This window comes from Phaseolus vulgaris, chromosome 11 (genome assembly GCF_051622355.1).
Source record: "Phaseolus vulgaris cultivar YP4 chromosome 11, ASM5162235v1, whole genome shotgun sequence".
Lineage (NCBI taxonomy): Eukaryota > Viridiplantae > Streptophyta > Magnoliopsida > Fabales > Fabaceae > Phaseolus > Phaseolus vulgaris.
Genome location: NC_143508.1, coordinates 29,692,668 through 29,708,864, shown reverse-complemented (window position 1 = coordinate 29,708,864; position 16,197 = coordinate 29,692,668). Strand labels below are relative to the sequence as shown.

At 42.2% G+C, this 16,197-nt stretch overlaps 1 protein-coding gene across 1 annotated transcript; it reads left to right on the top strand.

Annotated features, from left to right (window-relative positions):
- Window positions 1-8,299: 8,299 nt before the first annotated feature.
- On the top strand, window positions 8,300-12,049 carry LOC137833179 (alpha-mannosidase I MNS5). The gene is made up of 6 exons (XM_090297743.1): window positions 8,300-8,405; window positions 8,868-8,952; window positions 9,040-9,125; window positions 9,784-9,925; window positions 10,060-10,210; window positions 11,812-12,049. The coding sequence occupies exons 1-6, from the start codon at window positions 8,300-8,302 to the stop codon at window positions 11,869-11,871; spliced, it is 630 nt and encodes a 209-aa protein (XP_090153869.1). The 3' UTR covers window positions 11,872-12,049.
- The last annotated feature ends 4,148 nt before the right edge of the window (window positions 12,050-16,197 follow it).

The window sequence follows — 16,197 nt, the reverse complement described above, 5'->3', positions numbered from 1 at the left end:
AGGCGACGCGGGTTGAAGGAGATGATTTCCATTGGGTACTCTCGGTGGATGGATCGTCAAACCAGCAGGGTAGCGGTGCTGGAGTCATATTGGAAGGACCCAACGGCGTGCTGATCGAACAATCGTTGAGATTCGCCTTCAAAGCCAGCAACAATCAAGCAGAGTATGAGGCGCTGATCGCCGGGATTCTGCTGGCTAAAGAGATGGGAGCCAGAGTGCTGATGGCTAAGAGTGACTCGCTGCTAGTCACAGGGCAAGTAACAGGCGAGTTCCAGGCTAAAGATCCACAAATGGCGGCTTACTTGGCGTATGTGCAGGAATTGAAGAGTTCCTTTGCCTCTTTTGAAGTGGTGCATGTGCCCCGAGAACAGAATGCCCGAGCTGACTTGCTTGCTAAGCTCGCCAGTTCGGGCAAGGGGGGTAGGCAGAGGACAGTGATTCAAGAAACTTTGAAGACGCCGAGGGCATTTGTAGCAGATCACCTGGTCCTTCAGATAAGCAGGTCGACGGAGAGAGCAGCGAGAAGCCATAAGTCTTTGACGCAAGAAACCCTGAGATCGCCAAGAATTAGAGCATGTCGAGGAAAGAAGGTGGACGTGATGCAGGTCTGCGCCACCCACGAGCCAGACACTTGGATAACGCAGTACAAGCGGTGCTTGGCAGATGGTCTCCTCCCGCTGGATCCAGCAGAAGCTAGGAAGGTAAAGAAAAATTCCAGCAAGTATACATTGATTGATGGCGATCTGTACAGGTTTGGATTCACTCACCCACTCCTGGAATGTATACACGGCGAGAAGTGCACGAGGATTATGGCAGAGCTCCACGGAGGAATATGTGGAAGTCACGTCGGGGGTCGAGCTCTGGCCACGAGGACTCTCCGTGCAGGCTACTATTGGCCATCCATGAGAGAAGATTGCAAGAAGTACGCCCAGTGCTGCAAACAATGCCAGCAGCACGCCGATTGGCACAAGGCGCCTCCCGAGGAGTTGAAGTCGATCTATAGCCCTTGGCCGTTTCATACTTGGGGAATCGACATCCTGGGACCTTTTCCACTGGCGATCAGGCAGATGAAGTACTTGGTGGTGGCGATTGAGTATTTCACCAAGTGGATTGAAGCAGAACCAGTGGCCCAGATCACCGCGCACAAGATCGAAGGCTTCGTATGGAAGAATATTGTGTGCCGGTTTGGAGTGCCTAAGCGCCTGGTATCAGATAATGGGACTCAGTTTGCGAGCCACCTATTGAAGAAGCTTTGCGAAGGGGTCGGAATTCAGCAAGTGTTTGCATCCGTCGAGCACCCTCAGACTAATGGCCAGGTGGAATCAGCTAACCGGGTGTTGCTGAGAGGTTTGAAGAGGAGGCTCGAGAAAGCCAAGGGGAGTTGGGCTGAGGAGGTACCCCGAATAGTTTGGGCGTACCACACCACCGAGCAGTCAGGAACCCATGAGACCCCGTTTAGCTTGGTCTATGGGTGTGATGCCATGATTCCAGTCGAGATTCAGGAGAGCTCGCCGAGATTCCGGAACTTTGTAGAGGAAGACTCGAATGAAGAGAGAAGACTGAACCTGGATCTGCTGGACGAAGTCAGGGAGGAGGCAAGGCTGAAGGCTGAGGCGGTGAAGAGAAGGGTCGAGCGAAGGTACAACTCAAAGGTGATGCCAAGGCAGTTTAGAGAAGGCAATCTGGTGATGAGAAAGGCCCACCAGTACGAGATGGAGAATAAGCTATCACCCAAGTGGACTGGACCGTTCAGAATAACCGAGGCACTCGAGAACGGAGCCTATCGCTTGGAGACGTTGGAAGGGGGGGCGATCCCTCGTACCTGGAACGCCACACACCTGAAGTTGTACTATAGCTAAGAGCCTTGTAAGTAAAGACAAACACAAATATTACATTGCAATGTCTCTGTTAAAACAGTTTTAAGGGGGCACTCTTTTTTCCCTAAGGAGGGTTTTTAATGAGGCCACCCAATAAAAGAAGAGTTTTCGAAGTATAAGGTGTTTTCAGATCGCATATGTGTTATTTCCAAAAGTTTCGAAGAAAGACCTTGTCATTCGTACATGATTTGAGGCACGAAAAGATATGTCGCGTGTTTTCTAAAGTTTTAAAGTCCTCATCGTTTTTCGGCGATTAGAGGCACCAGTTAAGTTTTAAAGTCCTCATCGTTTTTCGGCGATTAGAGGCACCAGTTAAGTTTTTAAAGTCCTCATCGTTTTTCGGCGGTCGGAGGCACCAGATGGAAGACCTCAACGCCCTCGCGCGTTTTAAGGCAAGTTAAAAAGACCTCCTCGCCGTTGAGCGAGTGCAGGCGAGAAAGAGAAAAAGTCCTCCGTGTTTCTGGGAGCGAGAAGATGTAACTCCCGGGGCAACGCAGAGGCAAGTTAAAGACCTCCTCGCCGTTGTGCGGGCGCAGGCGAGAAAGGTCCTCAGTGCATCCAGGGGGGAGGAGATGTACGCCCTGGGCAAGTTGAGGCACCGGATAAAGTCCTTATCGCCGTTGTGCGAACTAAGGCCCATCAAAGACCTCCTCGCCGTCGAGCGAGTGCAGGCGTGAGAAAGAAAAGGTCCTCAGTGCATCCAGGGGGGAGGAGATGTACACCCTGGGCAAGTTGAGGCACCTGACAAAGTCCTTCTCGCCGTCGAGCGAGTTAAGGCCGTTTAAAGTCCTTCTCGCCGATGAGTGAGTTCAGGCGAGTAAAAGTCCTTCTCGCCGATGAGCGAGTTCAGGCGAGTTAAAAGACCTTCTCGCCTGTGCGCGAGTATAGGCAAGATAAAATCCTTCTCGTCTTGAACGAGTTCAGGTATGGCGAAGAGGGTGGAAGAAGCTTGAAAGGTGGCTAAGGTAGGTTCGAAGAGAACGCCTAGCCAGCCAGTCTTTAGCTCTGAGGTTCAGGGGAGGTAAGGGAAGGTCCCAAAGGGCATTTCTGCCTCAGATAAAGAGATGACTGCCAAAGCCTGAGGCTAAGGAAAGCTGGTGTTGCCAAGAGGTCTAGGTGATCGCGAAAGTTCAAACACGGCGAGAAGGTTGAAAGACTTGTTTGATAAAGCGGGTCAAGTGGGACGTTGTTTGAACCAATGATTGAATCACAGTTCATTGCTTGGAACTTTTCTTACGATCAGGTTAGTGCCTCAGGGGTACAAGTTGTTTAAAGCGATTATTGCTTAAGTTCGAATCGGCTCGAAGCGGTTACGCCAAAGGTCATGTTTGCAAAATCGTTAAGTTAAACGCAGCAGAGTTAAACATACAAAGAAAGTAAAGCGCTCAAAAGGAGTCAGAAGAAATGTCCAAGTTTCGCTATTGAAATAAGTAGCTGTTCAAAATACGTGTGCAAGGGTTTTTACAAAGTAAATACAAGTGAATTCATAAAGAAGCAGATGGGGTAGAATTGGTTGAGCCTTCGGCGGGAACGACCTTTCCATCTACTACTTCATTGTTTAATGACACCATGCTGAGGTCGAGATCAGGGAATAGGCATGCGAACTGTTCTCGAGCGGCATCAAACCCGGCAACCAGAATCTGAGCGGAGCTTAGCTTAAGTTCTTCAATTTGCTTTTGAAATCCTTCAACCTGCTGCTTAAGCTCCTTGTTTTGCTGCTCCAGCTCTTCGACCTGTTTTCGGAGTTGTTTGTTGGTCTCTTGAGCTTGAAGAAGGTCGTCAGCCACCTTCTTGGATTCTGTTTGAGCTTGAGCCAACTCGGCAGCCATCTTCACCTTTTGTTTGTTTGCCTCGGAGAGATCGGCCATGGCGTCGTCTCTGGCTTTCTCTACTTGCCCAAGTAGCTTCTCGCGGTCGATCGACCTTTGCTCCAGCCTCAGTACCTTATCGGCATTGGCTTGAATTTGAGCCTCCAGGTCGCTCGCCTTGGTACGTAGGGGCACGATTCTGCTTTCAAGTTCGACTTTTTCTTGGGCAAGTTCGTGGACTTTGCGGCGAAGGTCGACAGCTTCCTTGCGCGCAAGCCTAAGCTCGGTGTTTAGGGCATCCTCCACTCGAGAATGTTCCATTTCCGCGAGCGTTAGGCTGAATGACACCTTCTCCACTTCGACCTTCATTGTGCTGTTCTCGGTCTTGAGGTTGTAGATGTCATCCTGTAGCCGCCTGGTGGAGCTCTCCACAGCTCTCGTTATGATTGATGGGATATCCTCTGCAATGGTTTTGAGTTTAGCAGTCAGAGGTTCCCACATCCTCGTCACCTCGAGGGAAAGATTTGCAGCTTGGAGAGGCGCCAGGGGGGCTTGTTGAGGGTTCTCGTCGCCGCCTTCCTTAACAATATTTTCGGTGGTTGCTTCTTGGCGCGGCGACACAATCGGGGACTCGGTGATTAGGATTGGAGAGGCGTGAGCGACCTCATCCCCGATTGGAATGATTCCTGCAGCTGAAGTGTTGGAAGGAGGGCCCCCTCCTGCTGATATATGTGGTGTAGAGGCGCTCGGGGGGTCCTCTAAGAAGTTTGGCTCTGGGGCCTCAGTTGCAGGTGGCGCAGTGGCCAATGGAACCGCTTGGACTGGTGGTGAAGGAGCTCGTGGCGTTGGCGATGAGGGAGGAGGGGCAGGTGTTGACGGTGGTGTTGAAGCTGGAAGAGGGGGTGGGGCAGGTGGAGAAGGTGGTGCCACCCTTGTCCTCTTTGTAACGAGGCCATCCTCAGTGACCTCGTCGTCCTCTTCCTCATCCTCTTGGACAACTTGGGGGGCCTTCCGCTTTGGCCTCTTAAGGACCAGTTTCTTTCGTTGGGCGGGCGCCTTAGGCGGTGATCGCCCCTGGATGATGGCCTTCTCGACCGCTGAGTTGGGAACCGTCTGGGAGCCGGTTGCCAACCCGTGGTTGCGGGCGAGCGCCTTTAAATCGGCGAGCATGTTCTTACCCAACATGGTGTCTGCATGAAATGAAAGTGCATAAGTTAGCTCAAAGGAGAAAGGGGTAAGTATACAAGACAATAAGACAGCAAAGCAGGCATATGCAGAAAAGATGAAACCAAAGTCTTGTGTGTATTGCACAAGACGCCCAGAAGCAATATCAGAAGCATGTCAAGACAAGGATGTAGCATCCTAACCTATTTGGAATTCCAACTGGTCCTCAAAGAACTCGAAGGAAATCAGGGTGGGGGTCAAGAATGTTATGTGGGCATCTGCCACCCTCTTCCAGAAGAGACAAAGGTCTCTGTCCAAAGCTCCCATGCTATCAGGACTTCTGGGCCTCCTGAAGCAGCTCTTGGACTCCTTTTTCCCCTTGTCCACCCAGTACAAGGGGAAACCGTCGAGAAGGGAAGGGTCTTTGTCATTTGCGCGAACCTGGATGAACTTCCCCTTCCAATCCTTGTACGACTGCTGGAAGATGGTGAAGATGGATCTCCCAGCAATGGCGTTCAGGCTGACCCACAGGCGATCTCCTGGGTGTTTGGCCTCAAATAGAAATAAAAATACGTCCACTGACGCGGGCAGCCCCAGGTGGGCGCACGTTACCTCGAAAGCTCGGACAAACGCCCAGCTGTTGGGGTGAAGCTGGGCGGCAGCGATGTTGAGCTCGGTTAAGAGTTCCCTCTCAAATCGAGTGAGAGGGAACCTGAGTTTAACCTTCTTGAAGAGAGTGGTGTAGACGAAGCAGAAGGGCCCGTCGGCGCTCACTTTATCATCGACGCACACTGGCAGGGTGGCTGGGCAAGGCAGCACCATCATTCTCTCATCGTGCTCCTTGTGGAATGATTGGTGGGCCTCGTCCCCATTGGTCAATCGCAGAACCGCTCCCGCGGTGTTCACCGACGACGTTTCCTTTAAGAGGGTTGAGTTAGCCCATGAGTATAACGTCTTGAAGTCTGGCAGTGGGGTGGGGGCTCCTCCAGCGTTTGGTGGAGTCGCCTGGGCCAGAGTGGTTTGAGAAGACGCGGGCCTCACAGCCTGCGAAGAGGGAGCACCACGAACTTGCGTAGAGTCGTGTGCTTGTGAATGGGGGTTTCGCGCTGACGGAGGGGGGTTCGGGGTGATCTTTGTGCGAGTCATGGTAGCAACTGCAAACGAAGGAGGAAGGAAAAATAATCAGGAGGGTTACAAAGGCTGACTCAATCATGAATGGAAGGTGAAAGACGAACGAATGTGAGTTCGTTGCGACAATCGGCAAAGCCCTAAGTCACGCAGAAGGAGAAATGGAAAAACAGCCCACAGCGTATGCACCAGACAGTTATAGGATGATGCAAATCGGTGAAAATGCAAGAAAACCCAGCAGATGAAGGAAAGTAGTTACCTTTCGATGATCGGGAGAATGTTAAAGGGAGGTGGTGATCTAGAGCGTCGAGGAACGTCGAGAGCTTTCGCAGAAAGGAATGAGAGCGTATGCAAGTGTGAAGAAAGTGATGGAACAGTAGGAGCGTAAGGGGTTTAGGGGTTTTCGAACGGTTTTAGGAAGCGCTAACGGCAGATGAAGATGGCCGTTGATGAGAGCCACGTGTCGAATGATGCGTGAAGAGTTTGGTGGAGCGTCAGGGCAGCAGAAAGTACTACCGCTTGGAATTCTGCGCCCATGCCACGTAGACCGGTGTTAACGAAGGCTTTTTCAGTCTTTTCGCTAGACAAGTCTTCGCTTAAGACTGGGGGGCTTGTGTACCGCCCTGGTGGTCGGATGCGATGACGTGGCATCCTGTTACAGTGTAGGCGTGTTGACAAGGCGCCAGGTTGACAGTTGAGAAGGAAGTCAGGAGGCACGTGTAGTCGCCCATAGTTAAGTTGGCGTGTTCCGATCTCTAGCTTACCAGAATAGGCGATCGCCAGGTTGAGGACGAAGTCGCCAGATGCAGACTCAGGCGACCAGGCAGTCGGAGATCGCCAGAACAAGTACATCGCCGAAGTTAAAGGAGAAGCAGATTATGAAGGCGGCCGGCGAGACCACAGGGAAGGTGTATGAAGGCCCTACCTCGCCAGTTTCAGTAGAGATCGCACTCCTGAGTTAGCTATGCACTGGGCAGCACCATGCATAAGTAACTTAGCCAAAATGAGAGTAGAAGTAGCGCCAAGTCAGGGAGCCTCCAGATGATGGCACGTGTACAGTCGGATGCAAGCCACGTGTCCAAGTCTGTAACTGCCAGGAGAGAGAGAACCACCAGGTATATAAGAGTTCCTAACAGATTTTCTAAGGTACACACGTTCAGTTCATACAGTTTACGCTTGCGAGTGACAGAGCTGTTTGTGAGAGAGATTTGCACGGTTCCAGTTCTTAGTATTTGGTGATACCGTCACTGACTTGAGCGTCGGAGTGCGATCGGCCGCAGCGGCGCCGTATCGTTTCTTTGCAGGTTCTTGAGATAGATCCAGAGGAGGAACGGAAGTGAGAAGCGGCGCGCACGTCGATCCTTTGACGAGGCATTCTCCAGCGCTCCGGTCAACAGGCAGGATCACTTCTGTAAAGGTGTAAGGTGTAAGGTGTAAAGATATGACAATCACTACAAAAAACAGTGTAAAAAATGACAGTTTTATTATGGCGGTTATTAATAACCGCCACAATTTTCAGTATAATATGTCATTTGACTAACCGCCACAATTATCTTTGTATAATACGTTATTTCAGTATAATATGTCATTTTTAACTGTCGCAATTATCCTTCAAAAAAAAAAAGTTCCCCAGTTTTTTTCCTCCATACACCATTTCTCATTATTTTTTTTTTTTTTAAAAAAACTTGCTTTCACTTTAAAATTGGATTTTTTTTAAAACTTACTTTTCCTTTAAAATAATTTTTTTTTGAAAATTTGGTTTGAGTTTGGAAACCAAACCCTAACACCTCTTCCATCTCTCTCTGCTCCACACCCCTAACGTCTCTTCCCTCTCTCTGCTCCACACCCCTAAGCCTCTTCTTTTTCTCTGCTTCACACGAAACAAACCCTAACGCCTCTTTCATCTGGTTGCTCCACACGAAACCCTAACGTCTATGTCCTCTCACGAAACCCTAATGCTTCTGTCCTCTTACGAAACCCTAACGCCTCTGTCCTCTCATGGAACTAACGCTCACTCTCGGGTCCGCCATCGCCACCTCCGCGCAAGGATTCAGGTTTGTGCTTGCGCGCCCTAAACTCTATGGCTTTGTTGCTGTGATAAATTTACTGTGTTACTGTGTTCATGTGATGGTAGGAATTTGTTGCTGTGAGAAGAAGTTCAGAGTCGGAAAAGAACTTGCATCAATTAACATTTTAGTGGATTAACCAGCATCCGAAAACAAATCACTGATCCAGGTAGTCCCTTGACAATACATCTTTGTTAATTTTACTTCCCCGTGCTATCAAAACCTTAAATGTTTGCTACTAGATCTTCTTTCATCTATGAGCCACAAGCTATGGAGTATGCATAGCTCATTAAAATTATTTGGAACCACACTGGACGTGGCAACTGGGCAATGGATTGAATATTCATCAGGAATTGGAGCTGGTAGGTTAACTCTGACCCTGAACCAGAACTGGGATATTCTCTATAGTTCAGTTCATTGGATAGTGCAACATATAATTTATATGTTTATTGTCTGTTGAAAGTATTTTATAATTTGTTATTCTAAACTTTCAAATGCTAATGACTTGCCTTGATGTTTCTTTTGTTGGATTTTATTTCCTTGGATTATTTTAGGGGTTGATTCCTTCTATGAGTATCTACTCAAAGCCCATATCCTTTTTGGGAAGGAGGACTTTTGGAAAATGTTTCACTCTCCTTATGTTGCCGTACAAAAATATTTCAGACACGGTTCTTGGTATCACACTTGCTAAGAAATTCTTTATTTTTTGTTTATGTTGTCTAAAATACTACTTTTATGATGTACTTGAGAAAGATGCTGATGGGACTCCCATCATGGGAGAATGTGATAAACAGTTGTAACCTGGACTGGTTGGCCTAATGCAGGTACCATGAAGCTGATATTATTAGGACTGGAAGAGCAACTCATTGGCAGCTTACAAGCCTTCAAGCATTTTGGCCTGGCCTACAGGCTAGTAGCTCACTTTGAATTTTACTGACTTAAAAATTAGGTTTGATATCTTTCTGAGTTTGTAATTGAATGACTTATTGAAAGCAGGTTCTTATTGGGGATTTTAGTGATGCTAATTCATCTCACCGTGAGTTCTTCCATGTGTGGAAGAGATACGGAGTGCTACCAGAGAGGTATTTTCTGATTTTGCTAGTTTCATTATAACATTACAGCCTCTTTGTATTTTGCCATCAATCTGTCATCAAGTTTTTGTTCTTACAATACTATATAATATATGTATCACATTCAATCATAAATCCGTGTAAAAGGTATTTGCTGGACCACCAGATGATTCATCCTACTGAAAAATATTATCCCTTACGTCCTGAATTAGTCGAGTCAACCTTCTACTTATGTCAAGCCACTAAAGGTCTGATAGTTCTTCCATCTTTTTATTTTAAGTTGGTTGATATTTAGGCATTAGGTTCGTCTGCTTGTAAAATAATGTGCTATTAAAAAGATTGGTGCACATGTAAATACCTTTTTCAATGATAAAAAGGGTCTCAAACTCTAAATTTAACAGGATAGCTATATTAGCATATAGCAACATTTTAGTCAAATAATCTGGGAGCTAGGTTTGTTCATGTTGTAATACATTAGTACTTGCTTGACCTAGAACTTTAGTATAAAAATTAGTATTATCTTCGTATTTTCTATCAACACAACATCATAACAGTATCACAATTATTCAATTTTATTAAATATATTATCTTTTAAATTTAATCTCTATAACATCAATAAAGAGAATCCTACCTGACCAATGGTGATATAATCAAACTTTATTAATTTCAGATCCATGGTATATTGAAGTTGGTGAATCAATAGTCAATTCCATTAATTTATACACCAAAGTTGAGGGTGGGTTTGCAAGCATTAAGGATGTGACAACTATGCAGTTGGAAGATCATCAGCATAGTTTTTTTCTTGCTGAAACGTGAGACCTTTTCTTCCCCTTTGTATAATGCAAAAAGTTAAAAATTATGAAACAAAAAAAAAACAAATGGGATTTTTTCTCAAATGATTATTGTATTTGAGATTTTCTGATTAGCGATGCTGTGTTTTCTTCAGGTGCAAATATTTATATCTTCTATTTGACGATTCGTTTGTACATGAGAATAATTATGTATTTACCACTGAAGGTCATCCTTTTCCAGTACTCAGCAATTGGCATGAAGAGCTTCCACAAGCTTATGTTCCAACTAATTGGACTTTTGTGAAGGTATTTTTGCAATTTACTGAAGTGCTTGTATAGATAAATTGTAAAAGTGTATATAAATCTCCTAAATTTTTCACCATTTGCAAAACACATCCATGAACCTTTAAAGTCATCCCAATTGGTCCCTAAACCATAACAATTGCATCATTAGATCCTTCCATCCACCTACTGTTGGGTACTCTAACTAACGAGTGATTTGGTAAAATCCTAGCCTCCATCCTGATCATTTATAAATATATCCTTTAAAATATACTTTTATCTAATTTTTAAACTTCATACTTCAAAAAAAGAAAAAAAAGAACTTAGGACATAAGGACAAAACTTAGATGTAGTTATATAAGTATATTTTGTGCTCTCCTATCAGAATTGAAGTTTTATCTTGACAACTTTTCTTGAATTTAACGAAAACCTTTTGTTACATCTCATGCGAGCTGTACTCTTCTGTATAATTAATATACTTGCAGTGAGGGTTAGTTGGAGTCTGCTTAGATTCTCCATAAACATTTCTATAAGAAGAAAATAGTAAGTAAAAATGAAATAAACTTTTTCATAAGGTAAAATTAGCTTATGCATAAATTAAAACATCATCTTATAGACAAGTTATGAGAACTTCTACAAATTAGTTTTTATCCAAGTTAATTTTAGCTAATGGATTTCATTTCATTTTTTCTTGATACTTTTCTTCTCTTAAAAGTACTTATAAAGAAATTTATCCAATAAAAGCTTCGATCGATTCTGTTTGTTGATAGCCTGTACAAGATAGCGGCACATAGGGGCTGGCTTAAAAAATGCTAACAGTATCTCTAAATGCATGCTTATAGTTTTGATTGAGAAATCTAGGGAAGAGATTAACTCTAAACTTGAGTTTTGGTGATAAACATTGAAATCAAAGAATTTTTGCTTGAGTAGGAGTAAGACGGAATATAAGCGATACAATTTTAATTAGAAACAAGAGGATGTTTGGTAAGATGTCATACTACAGGTCTAAATTGAAGTTCATAGGTTTAAAATCACTGAAACTTTTGGAAAATTAATGAAGACATCACATAGGATACAAGTTGGGTTGTTGACACAGAAAAATATTGGGACTTATTTGCGACTACATAGTAGTTACCAAACTCAATGGTAACTTTTATTATACTATTAATGTGACCAGCTACACTCTATGGCAGTCAATGTTGAGCTTTATGCTTGCTTGCAGATTTCTTTTGAAGTTGGAATCTCACAACTTTTGGTCTTCTAGAGCCACGTTTTATGGGTTATAATGTACATTTGAATATTTATTGATTTATTTAAGTTGGATGTCACTTGTTTCTAATATTCTTACCCTACTCTTTTAATACAAGCTATCAATATAGTGTGTAAGGCAATTAGAATGATGATTGAATGATATTTCTACTTTCTTTTGATGGATAGTTTACTATTTCAATTCTTGGGACTCTTTCTTTTCTATTTATAAATTATAGTTTTCTGTTAGAATATTATGGTCATTCATTTTCTGAAGTCTTGTTATTCGAGTAATCTTATTGGTTACACGGTTGGTTTATAGTCTGTTCCTGTCCTGTGTGCTTTATGTCCTATTTTTTAATATAATTCATTTTCAGATTCTGTGTGCTTTATTTGTTTCCGGCATCAGATTACGGAAGTGGTGCTCCATCACCTAATCAAGTAATAGGATCAAGTGCTGGAAGCAAAATTAATTAGAGATGTGTGTTTTAATTTTAAACTTGATTAGCGATGTATATGAACTTTTGAACAATTATGTGTTGTAATTTTAAACTTGATTAGGGATGTTTGAACTTTTATGTTTTTTAATTTTATATTACATATAATTTTTGAACATTATTATGTGTGCTTTAATTTTCAATGAAATGAATGGATGATTATAACTTTATACATTATTTTATTATGAAAAAAGTGGTGGTTAAATTTTATAATTGTATAAAATAAATTATAAAAAAGATTATAAAAAAGTGGTGGCTAAATTTTATTTATTCAGAATTAAAATTACGTCAGTTAAAAACGTCACTACTTACGTATATTATGGCGTCAGAATCTTCTTTAATGAATGTAAATTGCGACAGTTATAATTGACACTACTTACGTATATTATGGCGTCAGAATATTCTTCAATGAATGTAAACTGTGACAGTTATAACTGACATTACTTACATATAAAAACCGTCACTACTTACACTTGTTTAAAGTGGCGGGTGTTGCGGCGGGTAGCATAAAACCGTCACATTAAACTTTGTGGTGGCCAGTTCTATGGCGGTTTAGGAAACCGCCACAATATACGACAATAACCGTCACAATATACACTTTTTTTTGTAGTGAATAACCTCAATCAAACTTAAAGGGAACCAAATGGAAATTTTGTTGAAGGGATAGTCTGTTGTTCTCGTACATCAACCCCATTCTAGAAATTTGGTTTGGTCTGAGGTTGAGTGCAACATGATGAGGTTTGTATGATGTAGACGGGTGTTGGGACGAGGTGAGATCACTATAAAGTATGGCTCTCTATTGATATACATGTTTAGAGCATTAACTTTTAAGCCACTTTCTTTGTCAAAAGATATCTACATCCCTAGTACTCCGAGAATAACAAGTTTCATAAAGGAGCAATGCCTAAGAAGATAGTCTATCTTAGTTTTGGATATGGTTGATAAGGTGTTGGTTTTGGACTTCTCAAGTCATAGGTTAGTGCTTTTTTAAACCTCTTTGATTGTCATATGGAGTTAGTTTTATTGTAGAAGAACAAGTTGTTTGAATATATGGCTTGAAACTAGAGGGGGGTAAATTGTTTTTGCAAATAGTGGTATTAGTTTGAAAAGATCAATTAAATCAATCAATTGATTAACCTATTCATCTGGTTATAAAAAAATTAACAATTATGGTTAAAATTAAAACCTGTTTTTTTTAGAAATCAACTAATTATTTTATGTGCATAACACATAGAACAAAATATATCACAAATATCAGAGTAGGGAAGTGATGTGAGTTAATTTTAGGATTGCACATTTTTTGGGTTGCACTTTGTTTATGATTTTTTGATTTAACTATTATGGTGATAAGCTCAAAGAAGATTGTCACTGGACATGAACTTAACCAAGTGGTTAAATAAGTATGAAGGTTCTATTCTAGAGAGCAAAAGAGAAAATACAATATATGGTGAAGATGATGATGAAGACTTGCGAAATTAAAGAACATAAAATGGAATGAAGCAAGATGAAAACCGAATTAAAGGAAAAGGAAAGGATAAGCAAAAGAGTGAAAGAGAAATAAATGAAAGGATGAAGAGAAAGGAAAACTTATGGAATAATGGAGCAAGGAATCACACCACTTGGAATGGTGGTTGGTTCCAAGATGAGTGGTGAGGAGCCGACACCGGAGGTGCACTACACTCAACAGAAGACCCAAGAAGAATTTAAGAGACAAAGCTCACTAATCACTCAAGTAGAGTTTCTCTTCTATTCAAAATTCAAGGTCTTAAATACATGAGGCAAGACACTTTATTTATAGGAGAGTGTCTTGGAGAGGAAGATAGAGGGGTAGGATTGTCATTTATGAGAAACCTTCTAGAAGGTAGGTAAAAGAAACCCTAAACCTAGGTGCACATATCATGAAAGGTGGGCTTGGCACAAGCCTACATTACTAAGCACACCCTACTCAAACTACCAAGAACACCCTACTCAAATTACTAAGCACACCCTATTCAAATTACCAAGGACACCCTACTCAAATTACTAAGCACATCCTACTCTAGCTTATTTTTCTATTTGGCACCCCCAAAGTGAGTCCAATGTATTTACAAACATTTGTCTTATAAGAAGACCAGAAGAAAGAACATCTGATGCTCTGGTCTATGCCCAGTTCTTCTTTTGATGAGGTCCTTCTGGGGTTTGGTGGGGTCTTGTCTTGGATGCTGAGATGACTGACCTAATTGTGCAGTATCTGTTATGTCATTGGTCGTCTGCATGTGTACTTAGGTTGCATCAGGAAGAGAGAATTCACTCAAAGGAATTATATTAATTCACTATTAACCAAGAACTACAGCCAGTCTTCAACACACCACTGAGAATTCACTAATGCAATCAAACCAAATTCCAAAAATAGTCAAAAGTATTGATTTTGAACCCTTCAAAACACACGATACTCTCAACAAAAATACAATTTTCAGAAACACTATTTGAAACTCTTTACTACAGAAAACACTATAAAAGAATGAATTTAAAATACACCTCAATTTTACACAAATGAAGAGTAGAAGAAAAATTAACCCAAAATCTTACTTCACACTGTAGCAATGATCCAAGATTTCAATAATGATTCAAAATCTCTTTGATTTTCTCTCTTGAAAAACGTATTATGTAATCTCTCTAGTTGTTATTAAAATGATTAGAAAGTTGTCTTTATACAGGCTTAAAAGATGGTTAATTAGTAGAATCATTTAATGAAATATGTTGAAATCATTAAAAAAAAAAACAGTTTGAGAATCATAACAATATTGTGTTAAAATTACTTAATTGATTCTTAAAACAAACTTATTGTTTTCATTTTCTGTTGAAATCACAACATAAAAAAATCAATTCATTTATCGAAATAATTGATTGATTTTATTTAACAGAAAAGACGAAAGAGAACACATCTTTTAAATTATTTTTAAATCTTTAAGTGTTTTTCAATCAGTTGATACGATAAATCAATCTGTTGAAAATTTGTTGTAGTCATCAGACTTAAAAAAAAACTATTTTAACTGATTTAAAATACGAATCAACTAACTAAACTTAACACACATTTGTAAAACAAAACTTTTAAAAGAGATTTTAAATCATATGAACTTGGATCATATCTTGCACAAATAAATCTACCTAAATAGACAAACAATAGTAAATTATTCAACTTGAAAATAATCAAAATTACTTTGATCAACACAAGTTTAGGACTACTAAAGATTTGGTCAACACAATTTTAAGACCGCTAAAGATCTTTGTTGTAGAGAGTAGAAAGAGACAAAAGAGATACCTAGATTGTGTGTTCACTTTTGTTGAGAAAAAAAAGAAATAAATTAAAAATAAGAAAACACATTTTAAAGATGAAAATTTTAAAAATTAGATTTTTTTATCTTGATATTCGAAAACTTAGCCACCATCCTTCTCATTTCACCTTTTTTTGTCATATTTTTCTGTATCGACCCGTCCTCGGGCGTTGACCAAAGTCAACATGTGGTAGGACCCACCAGGGGCTCCAAGAGGGAAAGTCAATATGTCGACCGCTTTGGGTGTCGACCGCTTTGGGCGTCGCCAGCTTTGGGCGTTGGCAGGTTTAGGCGTCGCCCACTTTAAAGGCGTGACCCGTTGTCCTAAGAGCACGCTTTGGCCCAGATGGTGCCACCCCCCGATACCCACGGGTAGGGAAGACCGTGGAGGGGGCGACACAGTAAGAGGCCACGGTACGGGCGTGGAGGCCTCAAGCCTCGGTACCTCAGAACAGTAATAAGGAGAAGAGAAAGGTGACTTGAAGGCCATATTCCCAGTACCAGCAGGGAGTGACCTGACTCATGAAGTACCCATGCATGAGGTATAGGGACGTGGCAATCCGTGCCACCTTTGGAGAATCGCTGGGACAGACACGACCCGGGAGAGGGCACGTCCAAGGGTAATCTACGTGCATGGTGCGAGAGGAAGGCTGAGATACACCCAGTGCGAGTGGCTAGAGGCTGGAGAGCATGAGTTGGCACCCAGGTAGTCATCCCCTGCGCCGGATACACTTCAAGGAGGGAAGACATACGCGCTAGGATTTCCCTAAGTTGGGTTACAGCATCGTAAGGCCTTCCACGTGGAGTTGCGCTTAAGTCATAAGTGACACGTGGCAGTAGCACTGAAACCCAAGGTATATAACTTTTCTGAAAGCTTAATGAGGTACGTTTTTGAACATTTTTACACACGCTTGAATCATTTGCCAGCTTACACTTTGTACGCACGAGTGAT